Below are 23,945 nucleotides of genomic sequence, written 5' to 3' on the forward strand. Positions count from 1 at the left end.
TCCTCCTTATCTCTCCTTCGTCTCCCCTCCTTTCTCCTCATGTCTCCACCCTCCCCTATTTCCCCTTATCTCTCTTTCCCCTCCTCCTTCCTTCTTATATATCCTTCCTGTCCTCCTTTTTTCCTCTTCCTCTCCTCCCCCCTCCTTATGTCTCCATCTTCCCCTCCTCCCTCCTTCTTATGTCTCCTTCGTCTCCCCTCCTCTCTCCTCCCTTTTCCTTAAGTCTCCACCCTCCCCTTTTTTCTCCTTATCTCTCCTTCCTCTCCTTCTTTCTCCTCTTGTCTCCATCCTCCCCTCTTTTAATCTGACCTCTCCCTTCTCTTTTCTCCTCATATCTTATTTTCTCATTATGTTTTTCCTTCCTTCCTCCGCTCCTCTGTCCTTGCCTCTCCTCCTCTCTCCCTATGTCTCCTTTTTCTCCTTATTTTCTCTTTATGTCCTTCCTCTCTCCTTATGTACCTCTCCTCTCCTGCTTCCTCTTCCTCTCTCCTCTTTTCTGCCCATCTCTTTTTCCTCTTCTCTTTTTTTCTCCTCATGTCCTGCCTGGTTTTTCCTCGTCCCTCCTTTCTCTCCTCCTTCTTCTTATCTCTTTCCTCGTCTTTCTCTCTCTCACTTCATCCTTTCCCTGGTTTTGTTATCCTACCCCGTTGACTCTTACTCCTCACTCTCTCCCTTCTACCTCTCCCTTTCTCCTCCTGGTGCCTCCTTCCTACTTTGTGAACTCCTTCCCTTCACCTCTTTCTGCTTTTTTTCTTTTCTCTTCACTGATGTCTCCTGCTTACTTCCTCCTTTCTCTCCTAAATCCTTCTCCTCTCCTTCTACCACTCATCTTCCTCTCTTCAAATCCTCTCTTCTCCCCCTTTTTTCGTTGTCTGCTCCTCTCCTCATTCTCCCTCTCCTGCTCATCTGACCCCTGACCTCCTCCTGTTCCTCTCTTCTACACATCTCTTGTTTTCTGTCCTCCCTCCTGACCCTCCCCTCTCCTCCACTTCTCCTCCTCTTCCTCCAGCCACCACCTGTTCCAATTGCTCCCATCTCTCCTCCTCCTCTTCATCCTTTGCCCCTAATGGCCGCCTCCTCCTCCTCCTCCTCTCCTTGCCTCTTGTTTACTGTCCTCCCCTACTACGCCCTCCTGACCTCCATCTCCTCCATCTCGTCCCCTCTCTCCTCCTCTTCCTCCTGTCACCACCTGTTACTCTTTCATCGCTCCCACTTCTCCTCCTCCTCTTCATCCCCTGTCCCCTTCTGACCTCCTCCTCTCCCCCTTTTCTCCTCCTCCTCACTGGTTGCCTCTTGTTTTCTTTCCCTCCCTCTGACCTCTCCTCTCACTCTTTGTTTCCTCACTCTCATCTCCTCTCCTCCCTCCAGACCCACCATCTCCTCCTCCTCCTCTTCATCGTCTGCCCCTTCCTGACCTCAACCTCTCTCCACCTCTCCCCCTTTTCTCCTCCTCCACTTCTCATTCTCGTGCCCTCTCTCCTCCTCTTCCTCTACTCACCACCTGTTCCTCTTTCCTTGCTCCCACTTCTCCTCCTCCTCTTCATCCTCTGCCCCTTCCTGACCTCCCTGTCTCCACCTCCTCCTCCCTTCTGGTTGCCTCTTGTTTTCTGTCCTCCCCTTACTTCCCCCTCCTGACCTCTCCTCTCACTCTTTTTTTTTCACTCTCGTCCCCCCTCTCCTCCCTCCTGACCGACCTCCTCCTCCCCCTCCTCTTCTCCTAATTAGCACCTGAGCATACAGGCCTGGTTAATATTCGGCGGCGAGGCGCTGCGACGGCAGAAGGGCACCTCGCCGTCTCTCCTGCGCTGCTGTTGCCATGGTTACGCCATGGAAATGAAGCACCGCTTTCACTGTCTCTATCTCTCCCAGTCTCTTTCCTAATTTTTTTTTTGCCCCCCCCACCCCACCTCCCTCCCTCCCCCCCCCTTCACTTTTTAATGAGTCACTGCATCCATTAAATCTTAGGGTGGAAGGATGGCAGGGGAGTCACGAGGGCGAAGCGGCGTGCTCCGACACAGAAAACTAAAATTCTAAAGGCTGCAAAAAAAAAAAAGTTTTATTCCATTAAAAATAAAGAAATTCCAAAAGTCGGTGTTTGTAAAAATTCACAGACATTGTGAGCCGTGATTATTTATCTGTTGCTCTGACAGATGTTTGTGGTTTGTCGCTATGTCCAAGGACGATGTTATTTTTTATTTATTTCTTTTATCCACAGTTCGCTGAGGTGTGTGTGTGTGTGTGTGTGTGTGTGTGTGTGTGTGTGTGTGTGTGTGTGTGTGTGTGTGTGTGTGTGTAGGAGGGCGAGGTTTTTTAGGGGTGTGTATGGGCCTTGGCCTTGATAAAGTTCTTTAAAGCTGCTAATTGTGTTTCATTCATATTTCATGGTCGTGGGGGGGGGCAGACAGTTTGCTGAGAGAGAATTGATAGAAGCGTGTGTGTGTGTGTGTGTGTGTGTGTGTGTGTGTGTGTTGCATTCATAAACCATGGCCATGTGAAGCCGGTGGGTGTTTGTGTGACTGTGTGTGTCTTGCATTCGTCCGTCATGACAGCTGGAGGTCACAGGGATTTTGTGTGTGAGTGTGTGTGTGTGAGTCAGCATATTTGTGTGTCTCTTCATAGATATTCATACGACGGTGTGTGGGGGTGTGTGTGTGTGTGTGTGTGTGTGTGGGTGTGGGTGTGTGTCAGAATCCATGCAGATTTCCCTGAAGCAAAGCAACACTCTATGTAAAACATGATTTATGTTTCACTTCACTGGACGGTGCTGAGATTAACTTTCTGACCTCCCGGTTTGTGTGTGTGTGTGTGTGTGTGTGTGTGTGTGTGTGTGTGTACATTGATTGTAACCTTATTATCAGTATCTACTCACAAGGAGCAGCGTTCACACATTGTTCAAAACCCAGACTTTTTGTCTCCTTCTCCTGGCTGTTTTTTTTTTTTTTTTTTTTGTCTGTGTGTGTCTAGTTTTATTTATTTAAATGTCAACAGAATCACAACTGAAATGAAAGCTAATGTAAAAATGACATCCAGGCATCATCTCTTCATAATCCGACACCAGCAGGAGATTTATAATGTCAGATGTACACAATTCTTAGTTCTTTTTAGAAATGCTATTATTATAAAAACACTGTATTTTCACACAAGAGCAAAAACAGGGGCTTTAGTGAGGAGAGAGTCAGTCTTTGGAGTCTTTACTTGGCTTTTTGTGTTTTTGCAGGGATTAAAAGAAGCAGAAAGTTCCTCGGCCAGAGTAGAAACTCACTCCCAAGTCGTCACATATGGACACGTTGGTCAAGACCCCTTGGCGTCAGTTTTTAATGCATTGCGAAGCCCTTTTGCATCCTTCATGAACACTAAACGTAGTCTGAATATAAATAAATAAAGTAAGGAGTTGGGTGGATGGATGGGTCAGACACCGGACTTTATGAAGTTATGCTATATAATTTACCTAAGTAACAACAAGCCCTTTGTCTCCTCGTAAACTTTTAAATGTGAATATTCATGTGCTCTTTAAAATACAAAAATTCCTTAATTTTGATTATTCACGTGCCTTTTAATGTACACAAATACAATGATTATATTGGTTAATGCTTATGTATGATTGTCTGATTGCGCCACTGTTTTATTGTTGCTACTGTTTATTGTTACTTTGTACTTACTTACTATTACTTAACGTACTTATTAACTAATCTACTTCTTTTACCCCAAAACCACAATCTTTTCCTAAACCTAAAAAAGTAAGTTTGTTGCCAAAACCTGAGCAACGTTAACCACCAAGTTTTATTTTGAAAGTCTAACCGGATGTTGCATGTTTACGACTAATTTTATTAAATGACGGAAGCGGAAATTAAAATTAAGTAAACCAATAAACAAAACTAGTTTTATATATTAAATGACAGATTTCTCAAAAGCACTTTGTAGTATTTCTTTTTTATTTGTTGGTTTCCATTCATTACGCTTCAGTTTTAAAATTCACCTTCTGAGACATGAGACTTGCTTCAGATAGATAATCAAGCACAGTGGACGTCACATTAGTGTTTGAAATAAATGAAAATGTTTTAGAAAAGTCTGCAGTCCATGAACACGCAATAAAAGAGTGACTAAATTCAGATATTTGCTCTTCAGTGGCCTCAAGCAAGTTTCAGGTCTGTACAAGCTGAGGTCATACTGAACAGAAGTACATGGAAAAACACATTAAAATACCTTGAATACCACAATACTTAATGTTTCCATTACAAAATGATCCACAGATTCTTTTTTCGATTAATAAATAAATCTTTTATTCTATAAAATGTAAAAAAAAAAAAAAACAATATCCCAGATGAGCATGACTTCTGCAGAGGTTTTGTCTGACCAACATTTACAGTGAAATTAAAACAAATAAGAGGAGCAGGTCCTCACATAGGAAATGCTGGAATCAAAGAAATGTTTGTATTTTTCAATCTGTAATCTTAATCTTAATTTTCTGTCAATCAATTAATCGCTCCACCTCTAATATAAAGTATGTGTGTGTGTGTGTAACACTGGTAATGCTTTTTCAAAAATAATGATATAAAATTCAATTAAATACCACAAAGATTGACGTAAAGAAGTATCTACAGTAATTAATAAAGGATTAACCGTCTTCCTATCAGTTATACCCGTGTCTTCACACACAGTGAGCCTATAGATCAGAGGATGATAAGACATTAGCAATGATGGGATGAAGTGATTGAGTGACGTCGATCGTATTCAGCTCAGCAGGCTCGACCTTGAGATACTCGACGATACAAGAGTTTTGCCAACTGGCCGCACGTCGTCTGTGCGATCCTGAGAGCGGCGCTCCAATTATCCGGCCAATCACCCGAAACCTAAAACTCCGTCAAGGTTCTCTGCCGATGAAAAGCCAGCTTTGTTCTCATCAGTACATCAACTTGCCTCACAAGATCCATCAGTTATTTAGCTCTCCGCTGCCATTTAAGGCTTCCAAGTTATGTAATGCTTTAAGTGCCAGTCTGTGGTTCCCAAAGCGGGGTGCCGGGACCCAATCAGGGTCCGTACAGGGCTTCCAGATGGTCCTCAGTGAAATAACATATGCGCCTGCTTACTGTTGCTGTTCTGTGACTGGCTAATGGCAAAATTTACCGTAAAACTTTGATTAATAGCCCAGGCTTTTATTTGCTAAAATCACTGAATTGACCCCGCCTTTATATGGGACAGTAGTGTTGGAGTCAAGCCCGCCCAAACCGAGACCAAGTCAAGACCAAGACCAGAGTTTATCAAGACCGAGACTTTTAGGGGCTGAGACTGAGTCGAGACCAAGACCAGTGTTTATCAAGACCGAGACAAGACCGAGACTTTTAGGGGCTGAGACTGAGTCGAGTCCAAGACCAGAGTTTATCAAGACCGTGACAAGACCGAGACTTTTAGGGGCTGAGACCGAGTCGAGACCAAGACCAGAGTTTATCAAGACCGAGACAAGACCGAGACTTTTAGGGGCTGAGACCGAGTCGAGACCAAGACCAGAGTTTATCAAGACCGAGACTTTTAGGGGCTGAGACCGAGTCGAGACCAAGACCAGAGTTTATCAAGACCGAGACAAGACCGAGACTTTTAGGGGCTGAGACCGAGTCGAGACCAAGACCCGAGTTTATCAAGACCGAGACAAGACCGAGACTTTTAGGGGCTGAGACCGAGTCGAGACCAAGACCAGAGTTTATCAAGACCGAGACAAGACCGAGACTCTTAGGGGCTGAGACCGAGTCGAGACAGAGTTTATCTTAGGGGCTGAGACCGAGTCGAGACCAAGACCAGAGTTTATCAAGACCGAGACAAGACCGAGACTTTTAGGGGCTGAGACCGAGTCGAGACCAAGACCGGTCTTGAGTATGACAACACTATGGGACGGGCCTTTTATTCTTCTCGCACAAAACTGAAATAGGCTACTATGAAACAGTTTATTTATTTCAAACAGAACATTACTTGTACAAAAATGATCCAATAATATCAAATACACGTCATTCGTAAAAATTAATATTTGTATAAATGATCTAAGCAGCTTAGAAAGCGGGTTATGCTCTATAAAAACCAGACCAGGTGTTTCAGAATGTGTTCCCACACCAGGCCAGTAAACGGGCTAGGCGGCTATTTGGGACTCGGCTATTAATTGTTTTGTAAAAGTTTTACGGTATGTTAACATTTTTACAGCGAGAAGAAAAGTTGCTCCTGTTGAGTTGTTTTTGGATGCACACTGTGTGAATTTAGGTTTAAGACTGAGTCCTGGGCTATAATACCAAAATTAGTTACCTTTCTTATCTGGAAATTTAATTTACCTCCATTAAGACATAAGAAGTAAGAATCTCAATTCACATCTTGAACTGTTTATGATTTTGTGCACATACAGTATGTACAGAATTTTTTCATAGAGCTGTAAAAGGTGCACCACATTTGATTTTGTTACTACCATTCAGAATTACTTAGAGCCCTGGCAGATTATCTTTCAGGAGGGACTGTTTCTGTCTGTAATTTCAGTCCCACGTCAGTCACTCCTGCAGTCTGCAGTTACCAGTTAAAACCCAGGCCTCTTTTTCCTCCTCTAAAAGAGCCAGCTAAAACAACCTGAGGTAAAACTAGTCATGGCGTCCTCTCCGTAGGTTACGCAGAACTCTTATATAACACGAGTGAGATTTGGATCTCTATAAGCTTAAGAGGAAGCTGCTGGAAATAGCCTGGCACTCTCTGTAGAGCTGGGTCATACTACCAGCTGTGTTAATGATGCATTAGCACCACGAGGTGCCCACACAAAGGCATCCTTTGATCAATCATTTAGCATCCCCACACACTTATATTGAAACGCAGACATGCACACACACACTAACACATGCAGCTGGCAGTTTCTGTGCATCATGACTGTGTGCCTGAGGAGGGGAGTCACGGGGACTCCAAAACCAGGACACTTTCCGTTTCCAAACGACACCGGCTGAAAAGAACATAGTCGTTCTTTCAGTCCCTGGTGGTTGTTCTCGTTCATGCATTCACACATTACCGTCCTGTGCTGTCTGGTCACTTTACACAGGAGGACTTAAGTAGGGTCCAGTGTCTTGCACAGGGGACCGTTAGCAAGTCTGAATTCTGCCACACATGACACCTTGACATTAAATTTAGTTTTCTGTCCTGCTCCATTTATTTTTGAAGTCGGTTGTCACCAAAATTATTATTGTTAATGAAGCCGAACGAAATAAAGTAAACTAGATGTGAAAAAACATGTTGTTAACTGAAATAAAAATAAAAATAAAAATGAGGCTTTACAAATAACCGATAACTTACTTAAAACTCTGTTATAGGTTTTCAAAACTGTCTACAGCTAACTAAAATGAAAGAGTAAATGTATTTATTTATAGGAGCCTACATTGCGAGTGGATATGAAGTCGGGGGAACTAACGTTGTGGGGCAGCTGGTCTGGAGCGGTGTGCGTGGTGATTTAGCCGAAAGGCACTTGTTGGTGAGCCGCATTTGCTTTATGCTTTTGTCCTCTACATGAAGAGCCGGCTCGCTGTGTGTCCGTCAAGACAGCCCGGGGTCAGGGCTATCTAAAACTGAACGACTTTTCATTGCAGAGGTTTTTAGAGTGCACAGCCCAAATTTGAAGTCTATCCAGTAGATTCTTTAGGAGGAGTTCACAAGAGTACGGAGCCTGTAAGTGGCTAAAAGTGCACAGGAAAATCCAAATGGCCGACGTTTTGTTGGGTGTCGCTCCAAAAGGCTTTTTTGGATGTGTTGAGATGATACATCTGCCTCCCAATTTTTTTTTTACATCTAGGTGAAACACATCAGATTCAAAATGTACAGTTTATAATTTGAATTAGCGCAACCTCTGCCACACTCCTCAGGAGCCTCGTCAGAAACTTGTAAAAACGCCACCGATAAGAGAGGAAGATTTAAAATGCTGCCCATTGGCATTGTTTCGAACGGACCGGAGCCACTTTATAATAAAGTTGCACAAACTGACGTTACATCTTATGAGCAACAAAGTTTCAGGAACTGGAGTTAAGAAACACGACTGTTCAGGTCTGTTTTGGTTTGTGAGGAACAACGGAGCCACTCACAGCTGAGGTGGTGCAGAGATTAAAAACGTGTAATACATACAGTGAGGCCTTTTCCACTCTGATCTGTCTGATTCTGTCTCTGTACACACAACACCTGCAGTCCTAACTAGGGGTGGGAATCGCAGGGTACCTCACGATACGATACATGGCTCACAATAACGATAATATCACGATACAGCAATTCTGCGATAATCGATATATTGCTTGACAATCCTAAAGTGATACGATATCTAACTATTAATACAAAATGCCTGTGAAAAAGTTTACTGTTCATCCAAACTTAGAAAATAGCAAAATTCTGCTCAGTCTGTAAATAAAACTACAGAGCAGCTACCCTTTGGGGTTGCTGTAGCTGGTCTGTGTGGAGTGCAGAAGCAGTAGAGTAGCAGTAGAGACAGTGAAGTTAGCACACAGAGCTCAGGAAACATTATTTAAAACAATATTTGCACAGTATGTCACTCAGGATGTTCAGCATGTGAAGCAAAATGTGTAGTTTATGTTAAGATTGTAATGTTCGTTAGCACATTAATGGAGATTCCCATTATATGTTAGCATTGAGCTAACCGTGCTATTTTTTTAATAATATTATGTATCGATATGATGGGCTGGAATATCAATACAGTATGGTGGAAACGATATATTGCCGTATGGATTTATTGTCACACCCCTAGTCCTGACGCAGTCGATGCGTCGTAACGTACTATTTAAAAAAAGGATGGCGTATTAAAGACCGCACTTAGTTCAGCCTTACGTTACCTTACAAACTGAAGAATGATGTTTCTAAGCTCGACACAGAAATGTTTACACTAGATGAGATGCTCTCACTGGTGTTGGATCAGAACTCTGCACCAAATGATACCGTGAGTTGTATTTGGAGAGAAAAGGTCAGATTGGTGGGTGCGTCCCCTAAAATCTGTGAGGGATTCAGATCCCCTGGTAACCGCAATCATTGGTGGAAACTGTTTTCGGTGGCTTCTTGTCTGTACCAAAATCTACATTGCGCCCCTCCCTGTGAGCCGTCGTCCCCTCCAGTTTGCCCTTGTTCCAGTAAAACGTCTTTAACCCCTCCTATTAGCACACTTGGCTCCTTCTGATCTTCCTTTCGTCCTCCTAATTTGTCATTTCATTTCCCAAGATATTTCCTCATTACCTTCTTTTCTGTCTCCGAATTGCTTCATGGCTTCCTCGACACCCTTTTCTCTCCGGTATGCCCTTGTTTGACTCGACTTGCAAACTGTATTGCCTACAGTGCAGTCAGATAGATGGATGGATAGAGTTTGTGGTTAGACTGATGGTTTGCTTTGCCCTTGATGGAGGAGAAAATCTGATATGTTTTTCCTCATCGGTGTCTGTGAAACCTGCAGTGAACCCTGCCTCACCCGGCGGATCCACTCGAGTTACTTTGGTGTCACTTTCAGTGGGGAGTTTTGGTGTCCCATCCAGGTCTGAATTTGGTTTCAGGTGGATTTAGAGGAGGGTAACCCTGTAGGGAAAAGCTTTCAGTGGCAAAATGAATGTCATTTCAATCTAAAATTATTGGTACTAGCTTTGAAAACTGAAAGAAAGGGACAAAGGTGTGTTTGTTTTTCGGTCGAGGAACTGATCTCACCTGCCTCTCAAAAGGAAAGTGTGCCGCTTCTTGCAATTTGCAAATCACTGTTATCACTGCTGCAGTTTTATTATTTTCCACATAATTACGGAGTGCTACCGTTGCTCTGAACAATCCCCAGTACACAAATACTGTACAAGTAATTACAAGGGTGCGTGGAGGCGAGCTGAGCCCGTCAAAATGGGAAGCAGCCAAGCGGCATATGACTCCCCTCGTCAGAAGTTGGCCCGGAGTCCTCGAGGCCGATCCAGTGATGCAGCAAAACATGACACTGTTGTGGGAGGGGGGGGGTTTCTTCCTTTTTCTTTTTGGAGCTGACGTGACGTGAGGCCGACATCGCTGCTATTCTTATTACCCATCATCCAGTCTGTTTCCTCATGCTTTCTCTGTTAAACTCTCTTTTTCCAGTTTCCTCTTTCCTTTTTCTCTCCTTCCATCTTTCTCTGTTCGTCTGATGTCAGTCTCTCCTCCTACACCCTTTTCCTTCAACCTTATTCCCGTTGATCTGCTGTACTTGCTTCTCTTTTTCTTTGGCTCCTACACACTCGTCTCCCTCCACGTCCTTCCTATACGTGTGCCCTCTGCTCCTTTCTCTTCAACTCCTCCTACACTCCTTTTCCTGTTGTTTTATCTCTTTTCCCATCAGCCTCTGTCTTTTCCCACTTCACCCCCGCCAGCAGCTGGGTCTCTGGCAAAGTATTTTTAACATACAAAAGCAGAAAATATGAATGGAAATAGCATTATTTGTTAAAATTTAATAGTAAATTAAGTATTAAGGCTGCAAGGCAAGCAGTGATAATTTTTATTAGCTATACATTTATGTAATATAAATGAGAAATCAGTTGGTTAGAGCCAAGGTGACATCTTTAAAGAACAACTTAACATCCATTACAGACTGAATACAGCCCTTCTACTAAAATCTACTGTTGGTTGCAGAGATCCGTATGCAAAGACATGCAAATGTAACTATGGTTTTATGATTTCTGACTGACCACAGGTGTGTAATAGCTGGGTTTCCACCTTCTGTGGAAGAATGAAATAAAAGTCACACCACTGAGAGTTCATTTCCATTATTTATATCTTGAAAAGGTTGTTAGAGGGAACGATCATGAAGCGTTCACAGCGCGTTGGTCGTACCAAGGACACAACCCATACCGGAGAGGGCCTGGGACAGGAAGGAGATCGCGGATGACCGGCCCGCTGCGGACAGTCAGTCATCGTTGCCTCTGGCTGGATGAAGTCTGACACTCCTGATTTTACGTGTGGATACATGATGATTGCGAAATATAGAAATTCATAGCAATAAAGCATGCTGTCACTATTTTAGAGACCCCCCCCAAAATAGCTAAGCTCCCCCTGGCTCCACCGTAGTTTGCACCCTGTGTATAATAGTAAATTATATGTAAAGTCACTAACTTACAAAAAGGTTATTTAAATGTTACATACTTTTTTTGGCTCACTACCAGTTCAAAACCTCCATATTATTCCCACATTGAGCATGTTCGAATGATTTAATACTTAAATAAATAATTTGAACAAGTACGACATCCTCATTTTCAAAAGTTGGAATCAGGAAATATTTGGCTTGTACTGTAAGGGAAAGTAGAAAAGAAGATTGAATTGCAAATTAAATTGCTAGAGTACCCCTTTAAATAAATAACTGCTTTAATTTTTTTGGTAGAAACGTTTTCTGTTCTGATCAGGGAATATACAAGCCTAAAGATCTGGCCAAACATTAGACGCCAACTTTCCATGCTTGACAGTTTTCACTGCCCGATGCTGCGGACCGGAGGTCTTCGCGGGTCTTCTCGTTTCCTAGTAACGACCTGACCCAGGACCTCAAAATTATATTCAGATTACTGTACCAATGATCAGGTCGTGCAGGGTCCTGTTATATTGCCGCAGGTGTTTAGAGAGAGGGAGAGTGTGAACTGGGAAGTGCAGGAATAATGTGTTTGTTGTGTTTTCGACCACAGCTGCTTGTTAGTGGATGGAGCATCTTACTGCTTCTGGTGCTGTTGGTCTCTCTAAGTCTGTCCAAGTCCAGTACATACTGGATACAGTTGCACTTAGGTCTATTCGGATCGGGGGTTGACTGCCTTCAGGTCCCTTTTGGAACAGTTGGAGACTCACAGACGGATATCAGTCACTTCTTGAGAGATGTTGAGGTTTAATAACCACTTTAAATGACTTTATTATTTAATTATCTGTTAATAGAATAATCAATACATCGTTTTACATCGGACCGCTCTTGCACATCACATTCTTTATATGCTTACCTGCTCAGGGAATCTCATTAGTTGAATTACGCAGTAAACAGCAATGTAAATGCATGAGATTTATAATACCTTATGATTAGTTCAGTCTCATTGCACAATGCAACAATTCAAACAGAACTGGATACTCAGAAACTATAAAATTTGTCTCCTGTGCAGGCGGCGAAAAGCTGATCAAGGCTGTGAGAGCATGAAATACGTCCAACATTAAGGGACACTTGGGACAAATAACAGCTTGCCCAACACTAATTAAGTGTTGAAATACTCTCAATTTTTCTGGCAAATGTGTTTTTTCCCCAAAAAAGATTGGGACACCTTTTCAAAGCTTCAAGTTTGCTGATAGAAAATGCACCAAAACATTTTATCTTATTCTTTTTTTGATATTTCAGGTTTCCTTTAAAATTTTCTGTCAAATAGAGATGCTCCCCCCCCTCCTTTCCTTCGTCCTCTTTATCTGCATTCGATTCTGCCTCTTGTCCTCTTTTTTTTTTCTCTCTCCTCTTTAATCTGTTGTCCCTTTCTCCTCCTCCCTCTTTATGTTTATCTGCTTCCTTTTCACCCTCGTCTTCTTCTTTCTTTCACTGTCTTCTCTCTCTTCTGTCTGCCAGGCCATGGCCTAGTTAAAACGTCTTCTGCTTTGTGCCTGTTCTGTTTCATCAGCTTGGAAGTTTTTAGTCTCTCCCCTCTTTCTCTTTTAACTCTCTGCTTCTACACCACTGTCTCTCATTCCCTTTTTATATCACTTTTCCTCCCTCTCGCTCTTTCTTTTACCTGCTTTCCTCCGTTTGTCCTCCTTTTATTTTCAGCCTTTTGTCCCTCTCTTCCCATATTTATTCATACCTGTCTTTCCCCCACTCTCTCTGTCCTTTCTCTCCCAGTTCCATTGTGTGGATGATAGCTGTCAGGAGATCTCATCACTGAGTCTCTCTTATTACATGATTACAGGGTAATTATCCTGTGAAGTTGTCTTTGCCCGAATCCATGAAAGAAGCTTAATGTCTTTTTAATGGGGTTTGGAGATTTTTTTTTTCCTTTTGCAGTAGCTGTGGACTTGAATTTATTGTATTTACATGTGATTGGCCTGGAACCGCGTGCCCTGATTAAGTGGCACTCGGATTCATTGTCATTTTCGGGCGCGGTTTCTCGGTCCAAGTTAACTTCTGGCCTTGGCGTTGTCTGCAAACGCTGTTAAACGCCGGCGTCTGATTAAGCTGGACCTGATGAAGCTCCTGTGATGTTTAGGACGAGCGTCGAGACAGAAACCTGACTTAAGAGGAGAGCAAAATGTCATGTTGCTTATCAACATGACATTGATGTGGAGTTGCATAATAACCCGAACAGCAACAGAGGGTATATTTTTTATCAAAGGCAATCACTTTATTAGTATGTTTCTTATGTTTCTCTGAGATTCTCTCCCAGAGAGCACATCTATATTAGTATATTACTGCAAATACTGCATACTGATCTTATGAACGATTATGCTGTATTGGTTTTTGTATTGCAATGCAAATACTGATATTGTTATCAGCCTTTACAATCCAGTTTCTTTACCTTCATTTCCAAAGATACTTCTCTTCTTCTCTTCTTGAAGTCAATTTGTCAATACCTGACAAGTCAACACATTGGGTTGTTAATAAATACATGCACCTGTGAAGACTGTGTAGCTTCACCTTCTGTTTAACTCACTTAGTTTGGACAGTTTGTCACATACATCTGTGCACCTATCAGGATTTACAAGATTTGAATCTACATCTGATACAATCTCTGTACAATCCAGACACAAATTCCTCGTATATGTACACATACCTAGCAATAAAAGCTGATTCTGATTCTGATCAAACTGCACAAAACAGCAGATTCACTGAGTTTTAAACTTCTAAATCTTAATAAATAATACCTAAAAAAAAAAAAAAAAGCTTTGTTGCCTATTTAGTCATAAATATTTAATGTTGTAGAGAAATAGTTAAAAAAGAAAGTACTTTTTCAAGGGCTTTAAGTTTATTGCTTCACATCCAACTTACTGTCTTTGAAGGAACATTTGATCCAAAAAGCATAATAGTACTAGTCAGTGCATATATTTTCAGTGCAAGTGACTCCAGTAAGAATAAAAATCTCTGTGGATGTTGTTGTGTTTTATCCTTGGTACTATGTTGATCTCATGTCTTTCAAATAAATATAATGTTTCAACCAAAAGCGTAGTATGCCTGTTTACAAAAGGGCAATTTGTCTATTTTTCTCCCTTCTGCCATTGCTCATCATGTATTGTACCCGTTCTTTGTCTTATTCCGGGTGAACTCGGCACATCACTTCACACACAAAATATCAACATGACTTCTCTCGATGTTTTTCTAACATGTATTTTTCTCTGCTTTTAGCGTTTCCCCAAGTGGCTGCAGCGCAGCTCACTGAACACAAACAATATTAACATGTAATTTTCTCTTTCTCTGTTTGTCTCTACGCAGCTTGAGCGCCACTGCTGTCTGTGATGCCCTCCCATGACGCCCAGGTCGGTAGCTGACACTGCCAGTGAGCGGGAGACGCCACTGCACAACCGGTCTTGGGCCGGCGCCGTCAGCCGCTTCACACCCTCCCTCTTGCACGCTGGAGACTCCACCTCCACCCACTTACCAGTATCCACAACCATCAGCTCTGACCCACCCCAGTAAGGTCCCCGCAAAAACCGACACGCTGTCGTCCTCAGCCAGCACCAGCAGCAGCAGCAGCCAAAAACCACAGTATCGTCAACGCAATCAGCAACACCAGCACCACCATTATCACCAATACCAGCAGCAGCCACTATGTCCAGTCGTAGGAAGTCCTCCACCCCCTGCATGGTCCGGGTCATCAGTGACCTGCCTGAAGAGCAAGATGACCCTGAGGAGGTAATGGACATGGAAATAATGGCGGACAACAATGTGACCGAAAAAGAAGAAGCAGAATCCTCTGAATCTGCAGAACAGAGTCGTCGAGAACCCCATCAGGAGAATCCAGTGAATCCAGACCAGCAGACATTTCCAAAACCAGTGGAAAACCAGAATCCTGAGCCATTAGAACAAGAAGAGCACTTGGGGAAAAAAGATCAACCCCCTGTCATTGAAGATTTAGAAGCCAGAGATGAGAGGGACAGGGAAGGGGCTGAATCTGACCCGGCGTCCCAGAAAAAGCAACCCAGAGGTTACGAGTGCAAATACTGCCCATTTTCAACACAGAACCTGAATGACTTTAAAGAGCATGTGGACTCCAGCCACCCTAATGTCATTCTCAATCCTTTGTACCTCTGTGCTGTATGCAACTTCAAAACCAAGAAGTTCGACTCGCTCACGGAGCACAATGAGAGCCAGCACCCCGGCGAGACAAACTTCAAGTTCAAGAGGATAAAAATGAACAATCAGACTATCTTAGAGCAGACAATCGAAGGCAAGGACAATTCAGTTGAGTGCGAAGTGACAAATGAACAGGGTGAAAGCAACAGCAGTTCTATGTTTCCACCTTGCATATCTACCACATTGAAAACCCCTGACAATATCCGGTCGCTCTATCAAAGGAGCGAACTGAAAAGCCAGCTTGATGGCCTGATCCAGAAGGATCAAATCACAGCCGTTAACATCAACGGCACGGTCATCATCCCTGAACCCACGATCCTCCAAGGGCTCTCCCATGTCACCCCGATGCTCCAGCGCCCACCCAACTTTAACTCTGTACCAAAAATAGCTGTTCCCTTGAACACCACCAAATATAACCCTTCTTTAGATGACAACTTGACATTGATCACCTCCTTTAACAAGTTTCCTTACCCAACACATGCTGAGCTTTCATGGCTGACAGCTGCCTCCAAGCACCCGGAGGAACAAATCAAAGTCTGGTTCACAACCCAGCGGCTGAAGCAAGGCATCACCTGGTCCCCAGAGGAGGTGGAAGAAGCCAGGAAGAAGATGTTCAATGGCTCAATCCCTCCTGCCCATCAAACGTTCACTGTCCAGCCTACAAGCTGCATCCCTCAGCCATCTGCCAAATCCTCCCAAAAGTCCGTTGTCCACACTACAATTGGGCATACAAGTCATATCCGGACAATTGCGTCCAATGGTTTAACCATCACAAACTCTCCTGCTGGAGTTGCTATTGGCTCCAGCCTTAACGGTAAACGATCCTTGCCTACACACCTGACGACAGTGTTCGGTCCGGAGTCTAAGCGGCCCATCATGGCAGTCGCCCCCCATTCTGGTGACCCTAAAGACAGAGGTCTCATGGCTCCTCCTCCACCCCCTCCTCCTCTAAAAGACCGCCTCCCAATGGCTCCGCCTCCTGTTCCAATGGAGATGAAGAGACCTGTAGCAGTTCCTCTGGTCACCAAAGAGATGAAGAGGACATCCGCTACTGTGCCTTTAATGCCACCGCCATCATCGTCGTCATCACCATCTTTGTTGTCCAAAGGGAAGATTCTGTCAACGTTAGGTAGTCCCAAAACAAAGCCAGTGGTGTCGTTGCCCTCCATAGTCTTTCCAGAGTCTTTAACGAGACCACTGATAGTACCCCCGCCTATCTTTGCCCCTTCATTTAAAAGCCCATTACTTTTTCCTCACAGTTCGCCACTCACTTCCAAAGAGAAGCACCCGAATACCCACCCTTTGCCAGCTACTGATTTGAAGCTGCCAAACTCCCCTCCAATTGTTACCCCGCAGATAAGGAGGCCACCCATTATCCAGTCCATTCGCACTCCGGCTAAAGCCACGTCTCAGATTCCAGGATTCCCTTTGGATAGCAAGAAACTAAAAGAGCAGCAAGGAGTAGAGCTAAAAGCCACCTACCCCAGAGGAGATAAGGTACTCACACCTCTGGCAGAGGCCAATGGGACATCTCGCACAGACGGCAAATGGCTCCACAATCAAACCTCCCTTGCTCACAACAACGGAGTCATACATATGGATGGTGGTGAGCCACCCGCATGTCTGAAATCAGACTTTCAGCAAAAGTCTTCTGTGCTTACCCAATTCCCCTTGCTGGAGAGAATGAAAGGTAAGACAGCAGAACAGCTAAAGATCTTAGAGGAGAACTTCCTGAGGAACAGCTTCCCCACCCACAGCGATGTGGACAATCTGGCAGGCACCACCCACCTGTCTCACCAGGAAATCGATAGCTGGTTTGTGGAGCGTCGCGCACTACGCGACAACCTGGAACAAGCCCTTCTCAACTCCATGGGCACTAAGAGGATTGGCGCCAGTGGCATCACCAAGAAACGGCTACATCAGCAGCAACAGCAACACCAAACTCTACAGCTGAATGGGATTCACAAGCCAGGCACCGGTGTGGGCCATCTTAAAAGCCCTCTTCCACCCTCACATACCCTGCCCATCATTGCTCCCGGCGCCACTGCCCCCTCCATCCCAAACCAGAATTCCTGCTCTGTGCCTCCAGACAGCCGATCCCTGGCACTCCTCAAGGACGATTTTGCTCAAACACGGTGGCCTTCCCCTGAGGAGTTTAGCCAACCGGAGGGTCGGACAGGACCGGCTCGCACTGACCTTGGCCGCTGGTTCAATGATAACCGGCTGCAGAGTGGCAGCATGGCGCTGACAGAACTTTTTCAGAACAATGGTGTGAACGGTGGGCAGGGGACACCTGTGTGCTCTCCGGAAAACGCTCCCCCCGGCATTATCCAGCGCTGTCAGGACGGAGCCCTAACAAACAACAACAACAGCACCAGTAAGATGTTGGAGGTTGAGTTGGGCTGGCTTATGGAGCAGCGCAACAGCCTCAGCAGTCAACAGCACGATGAGTTCCAAGACCGGTTTGCTGGCAGGTACAGTATTCATAGGATATTGAAAGTTTTTTTGTTCAATGGGCCTTTCAGTGGCATTTTTGAAGGCATTTTGAATGTGAGTGGGAAACCATCCTCTTCTATTGTTAGTCACACTTGATCCATTAAGAAGACGAAGCACTTAAGTGATTTGGAGATTCTTATTGTTAGGCATTTCACTTTATTTTTACAATACAATACAGTAGAGAAAGACAGGAAAGGCAGAGGATAGAGAGGGCAATGCCATGCATTAAAGGGCCCTTACTTGACTTCAGTCTGGGCTGCTGCAGTAGGGACTTGATACATGGTACGCGCTGTACCAGGTGAGCTGGTGTGCTGATTTAAGTTACCACCACTGGCACAGCAAATCAAACGCCAAACCTTGTAGTGTCCTGAATCCTACACTGACTCTACAACATCTTTGGATCATCTTTACCTTGTATCTTTACTTTTCTTTGTATCTTTTTTTATAATTCAATGATGGAATTGAATGTGATACAGCAGGTTTGACCCAGGATTGCTTAAATCTCGGCCTCTCATGAAAAGAGTCATGTCAAATCAGTTTTATTTATATAGCCCTAAATCACAAAATCCCCTCAAAGGGCTTTACAATGTGTACAGCACACAGCCTCCTCTCTCTCTTGGTTTCCGGTTCTAGCCAATGACACCTTCTATGGTGATCCGTGCATCCAAATTTCGGCTTCCCCTCAAGGGAGTTGTGCTGTGGTTTTTTAAGTTGCCACATTAACATTGTTTTGAGAACATTAACCTACAAATCTACCGGACTTTATTTAGCCTGCCCTCCCTTCCAGGAGCTTGGGACATCTTTGGCCAAATAACAGAGCCATTAGGCAGGAAACCAATATCTCCACAATAAGTCAGGCAAGGGTTTTATTCTTCCCACGAGTCCGCTCTGAGTTCAGGCTCAGCCTCTGTAAAGCACCACAGTATGAACATGCACTGACGCCACATTGAAATCCTTCTGGCTCTTGTTGGTTTTTATAAACGCAACACAGCGATGTGATGTACAGACAACAGGAGAGGACGCAATGAAAAGGCATACTGTGGTTCAGACATTTGTAAATGCAGCGAAAATATACTGCTGAAGACTTTCAGCAGGGTTTAAATTGGAAGGCTTTACCTCTCATGTTCTTTTTAATTTTAAAAAGTGTAAAAAATTGAAGTAAGTCCCTGTTTCTATCACAGTGTCTGTCACAGTTGAGGCTTGACATCTGTGGGCTCCTTTTTGGTTGTTAAAGTTGATTTAGTGTCTCGTTTTTCACATTACATGAAGATAATGTCCTCCTTCAGAATGAAATTATTTTAATTATTAGTGCCTCCTCATAATTTTAAGAAGTATCCCTCTTATGACCCACTTGTGTTAAATCTGATCAGGTCAGTCAGTCGCTTAAACATCGGAAAAATGATTGACAGTTCCCTTTCGTTCTGAAAAAGAAAAACCTTTTAGGAAAAAAATGATTTCAGAAATTATTTGTGAATCTGTAGATTTGTAGTCAAGTAAAGTAAATTTTATATATATAGTCCAATATGACAAATTTAGGACTTACAGCATACAGCAACCCATCCTTAAAGCTCAATTTGGTTAAGGAAGTCTTTATCCTGTTATTTTATATGCCGGAACCAAATTAGTTGCACCTTTACTTCATTGTGTTGTCTTAGGTTTTGTCTGCAAAAACATGGTGGTCAGAGAGACGACTGCTGGGGGATTAAATGTTTAATAAGTATGATTCGTCTTTGTCATTTCCCAATTTATCTCCAAAGATTTCTTTGTATAACACGCACGTACCATTCAACAGAGAATTTTCCTTAATGTAATAAGACTAAATAAAGAAAAGAAATTGCAAAAAGTTTTATAAGACATTGGAGTTTAAATAAATCTTAAAAGATCTTAATATTTAAGATATGTAAGAACACTAAAATATAAAGGCGTCTATGTGCGAGTAAGTGAGACGAACAGTTTGATTGTCCGCCAGTAATGATTCAATAGTTGAATATTGGTCGGTAAGTATCAGCGTACCTGATCTGAACACCACGATCTCACAGTGTAAGTTTTGGTTTCTGTAACTGTTCGTTCACCTGTAACTTAACAGACTGACGCAGCAGAACACGGCGGAGTTAAAGAACGGGGGACAGAATGGGGGAGTCATGGGAGGAGCGCGGGAGGTGTTTGGGAGCTGGCTGCAGGACGGACACTCGAGGAGAGGACGGGAGCTGCACCTGGACAGAGAGAGGAAGATGGCGGAGGACAAGTCTGGGAGGCTGACTGGATAAACGGTGAGAGAACGGTCGTGTTTGGTTAAAGCATTCTATCATGGTGCATTGTCGTCTTATCAGCAGCTGTCCTTGGGTTTCTTTATTCTACTTCTGATCTTCGCTAAAGGCTCTGAGGTCCGTGTTACCGGCGTTTTTGTGTTTTATTTTTGTGGATGATGTGTTACATTTTTGTATTGTGTGGTGAGAAAATGAGAAAATGTAGGATGAACGCCCTGAGTTCACTGAGCACAGACAATGCTCTGAAAAGGTACTTTTCATGTAAAAAAAAACAAAAAACGTTTTGTACATGTTAAAAGGGCACTGTCTTTTAATTAGACCTCCAACTGAATTACATTCACTGTCAATACAAGTTTTTCATAGTTTGGTGATTAATTTCTTATTTTATAATATGTCAAAAATGACAAATGACCTCCTTTCAAGCAATTAAATGAAGCGTGAATTAAGTTTTCAGTGAGGAATCACTGATTTGAGTAATATATCTGTGGTGAAAGAAGCATGATTTAGTGAGTGTGTTAAAGGTCAGTTTTTTTAAAGGGGGGGGGGGTTTACATTCAGTGTTACAAAACACTGCGTTTATCCTTGAGGTCTAATAAACATGATGAATGCATTCTCTTGCTCATAAAACTTTTGCAAGGCTGATTTTTCTTAAAAGTTTCAAACTTGCGTTGTTTATGACAATTGATGTATTACAGGAAGTGTATCCTGCACTCAGTTGGCGCCTGTCACATGAGTGAAAGTTTCTGCTGAGCACATAAACAAAAGTTTTCTAGCTTCCGTGTTGTGTGGCGTCGGTAAGAGCACGCTCACCATTTACCAGGACTATGAGTAATTACCGCAGCAGCCCCGGTTTGAATCTGACCCGCTGCTCATTAGCTGCATGTCTTCTCATATCTCCTCTGCATTTCCTGTCTAGCTTCAGCTGAATTATCCTCAATAAAGGCAAAAGTCGCTTAAAAAAGAGTTGATTATTTTCCATGTCGTGTGGCCCGCTGCACATGCTCATTACTGTTTCTCCTGCTGGCCCAGCCTGTGCGTTCCCGCTCAGCTTGTAGACTTTACATTGGGATGAATTAATCTAGGGATGAAACGGTATGAAAAGTTTTATTTTGAAAACTACAAATAAAATTTCCATAAACATTAAAATAATAGCCAATACCTCATGTAAACCAATGAAAACAAAGTGTGCATTATCAAGATTTTATATTATTATATATATTATATGATATATTATATTATACTGCAATGAGCCCAACAACTGATGTAAATACAGAGGAGTCTGCAGCGTTTCTCCTCTTCTGACACTTTTACAACTAATTTGACAGCTGCTGGATTTGAAATGAACAAGATATGCTGGTTGGTTGACTAACGTGTTATCATGTGCAGTGGACGCACAACGCACACAGCAGCAGAACAACATGTAGTGTTTTTACAGCAGCAAAGTTTCAGTTTACACGCTGTTAGCAAGTCAGACAGACAAACCAAACCCTGCGTTCACTATAAAGTCATTTTCTTCAATCAAGTTTCCCTCAACGCTCTCTTAAAAGCTAAAATACAGAAGTGACTGAAAAATCTCCACAGCGTCACCGTGTTTCCATTGACCCAAACAAACCCACGTTGCTTCTGGGAGACTGTCGCTAACTTTGGTTGATACAGTATTTGCCGTGAGTTTAAAATGTGTACGGTGATAATAACCGTCGGGAATTTAACCGTGGTTGATCATTAAACGGGTAATCGTTTCATCCCTAAAGTATACTCCACGGAGTGCCTTTTTAGTAGAAAGCTCTGACACAGATTTAAAAATAATGCTTACATTTCTAGAAAAAGATTTCATATTAATTGCGAGTGAGTTTCTAAACTTTTAAAATCCAACCCTGCTCCTATTTGATCTGTCTTAAAGTTCTTTGTATCTAACCTTTAAAAGGACTCCAAAGAGAATTCTGTGTAAATGAATCTGTGGCTGAAGGTTTTCACGTGTCGAACGAGTGAAGTGATTTAACTCAGCGAGGGCCCGATGGTCCCCAGCCCCTCCCCCCCCAGTCTGTTAGTGTTGAAGCCAGCACCTCGATCCCAGGCAACAAACAAAACTCCAGCCAGTCACCGTCTGTGTGTGTAGCTGTGTGAGTTTTGGCTACAACTGCTCAGCAACAAACACTCTAACTTCAGGAAAATTTAGGGGAGAAAAAAACCAAACATTATTGGAGGCCTAAAATAGCAGCAGACCCCCTGGTGTGGTAAAGTTTGATAGATAAAAGACTCCGCCTGGGGCAAAGTGTGGCGACAGTCTGCTGCTTCTTCTCTCTGCTGTGTGTTCTGACAGAAGATTGAAAGTTTTAATGTTCCTACACGGCTTTTGCTTATCAAAATAGAATCTGTTCAAATGATTACCTCAAGACAAACAGCAGTAAACAAGGCGGAGACTCAACTTCTGACATCGTCACGTTTGAAAGATTGTCACCACTTTTGGATGTCTTCAAAATCGACACTTGACAGCTAAAAATCAATAATCAATATGCGGCGTTTTGAATAACCAACAAGAGAGATTTTGTAAATAAAAATCCTGCCTGTGATGTCTGATAATGTGTTTTGTTGCTTTTTCCCCCGCTAGAATCTGACTTTATGAACATTTTCAGTTCAGTTCAAATGTACTTTATTTGTCTGTTGAGGCAAACAGATGTGTGTGAAAAATAAATGTAAAATAAAGACAAGAGTCAAAGGAAGTATCCAATCAATAGCTGATCAGCAGTGTCTAATACTATGAAATCACTATATGTAAATAAATAACATTTATCAGTCTGTATACAGAGGAACACGGTATGTTGCACACTGAAGTTAGTACATGTGGAGAACACGACACATTCTCACTCCCGACCTGTCACATATGGACACTTTGTCAAGACCACTTGGCGTTGCTTTTTAACGCCCTTGGTACCCCTTTAGCGTCTTTTGTTTTTTGACATGAAGAGCGCCGTGTCAAGTTAGCAACAATAAATATGCAACGTCCAGTTAGATTTTCAAAATAAAACTAGTTTTAGTCACAATTTTAAAACTGCACCTTTGTCGACGTCTCACTTTGGTTAGGTTAAGAATCAGAATCAGAAGGAGCTTTATTGCCAAGTAGTTTTTACACGTATGAGGAAGTTGCTTTGGTGATGAGGTGCTGCACGTAGACAAACATACAGTTGACATAAATAAATATATGAACATGGAGTAAACGGATAAATAAATTAATAATAATTATTAAAAATAATACAAATGTGTGCAGAGAAAGAACAACATGGCAGATATTTACATGGAGGATATTGTATTTATATCAATTACAGTAATAAACAGACAATATTTAAAAATAAAAATATGTATTTACAGTATGTGACAGAACTGTAATGAAAAATTGCTGTATTGGGACAGAATAAACCAGAATTATGCACCTTTAAAGCTATACAGCGAAACCTAAACCCAATGATAGCTTAGCTGTGCCTCCCCTAGTCTAATTTTTCAATGGTCTGCCCTAGAATAACGATGACAGGCACCGCAGCGAGCTAACCCTGCAGCACAAAGAGGCCAGCAGTGTGGAAAAACAGCTGTAGAGCCTGAATATTCTCACATCTAACTCTGTGAGATGAGGGTTTATTTCCACCAAAGAAGAGTTGGTGATTGTTGGAAGAGTGGAAAGACCAACCACGACGGTTTTGTTCTTTGTTTTACGATGAGTTAACAAGGCAGTCAGTTCGGTGAAAGAGAGAAACATGAATTCAGAAGGTGTACGCTTGTATTGTTCAGTTTGATAATCGGTGTAAGAATACTTCCTTTTCTTTCACGCAGACTTCATCCCGTCCGCTGTGGCCTCTCTGCTCTGTGTGTGTGGCACCGGTCATAAAATCTGAAAGAAC

General features: G+C 42.8%; 1 protein-coding gene across 2 annotated transcripts in view; it reads left to right on the forward strand.

Annotated features, from left to right (window-relative positions):
• Positions 1–23,945, forward strand: part of LOC119906844 (zinc fingers and homeoboxes protein 2-like) — a 135,439-nt gene that overhangs the window by 94,960 nt on the left and 16,534 nt on the right. For both annotated transcript variants that reach the window (XM_038724269.1, XM_038724270.1), the window contains exons 3-4: positions 14,432–17,766; positions 19,875–20,058. In XM_038724269.1, coding sequence (XP_038580197.1) covers positions 14,768–17,766; positions 19,875–20,055 — 3,180 coding nt within the window. In that variant the 5' untranslated portion in view covers positions 14,432–14,767 and the 3' untranslated portion in view covers positions 20,056–20,058. The remainder of the gene's footprint in view (positions 1–14,431; positions 17,767–19,874; positions 20,059–23,945) is intronic.

The sequence above is a fragment of the Micropterus salmoides genome, unplaced genomic scaffold (genome assembly GCF_014851395.1).
Source record: "Micropterus salmoides isolate LMB-PRFRI ecotype aquatic unplaced genomic scaffold, ASM1485139v1 Ms_hic_scaffold_17, whole genome shotgun sequence".
NCBI classification, from domain to species: domain Eukaryota; kingdom Metazoa; phylum Chordata; class Actinopteri; order Centrarchiformes; family Centrarchidae; genus Micropterus; species Micropterus salmoides.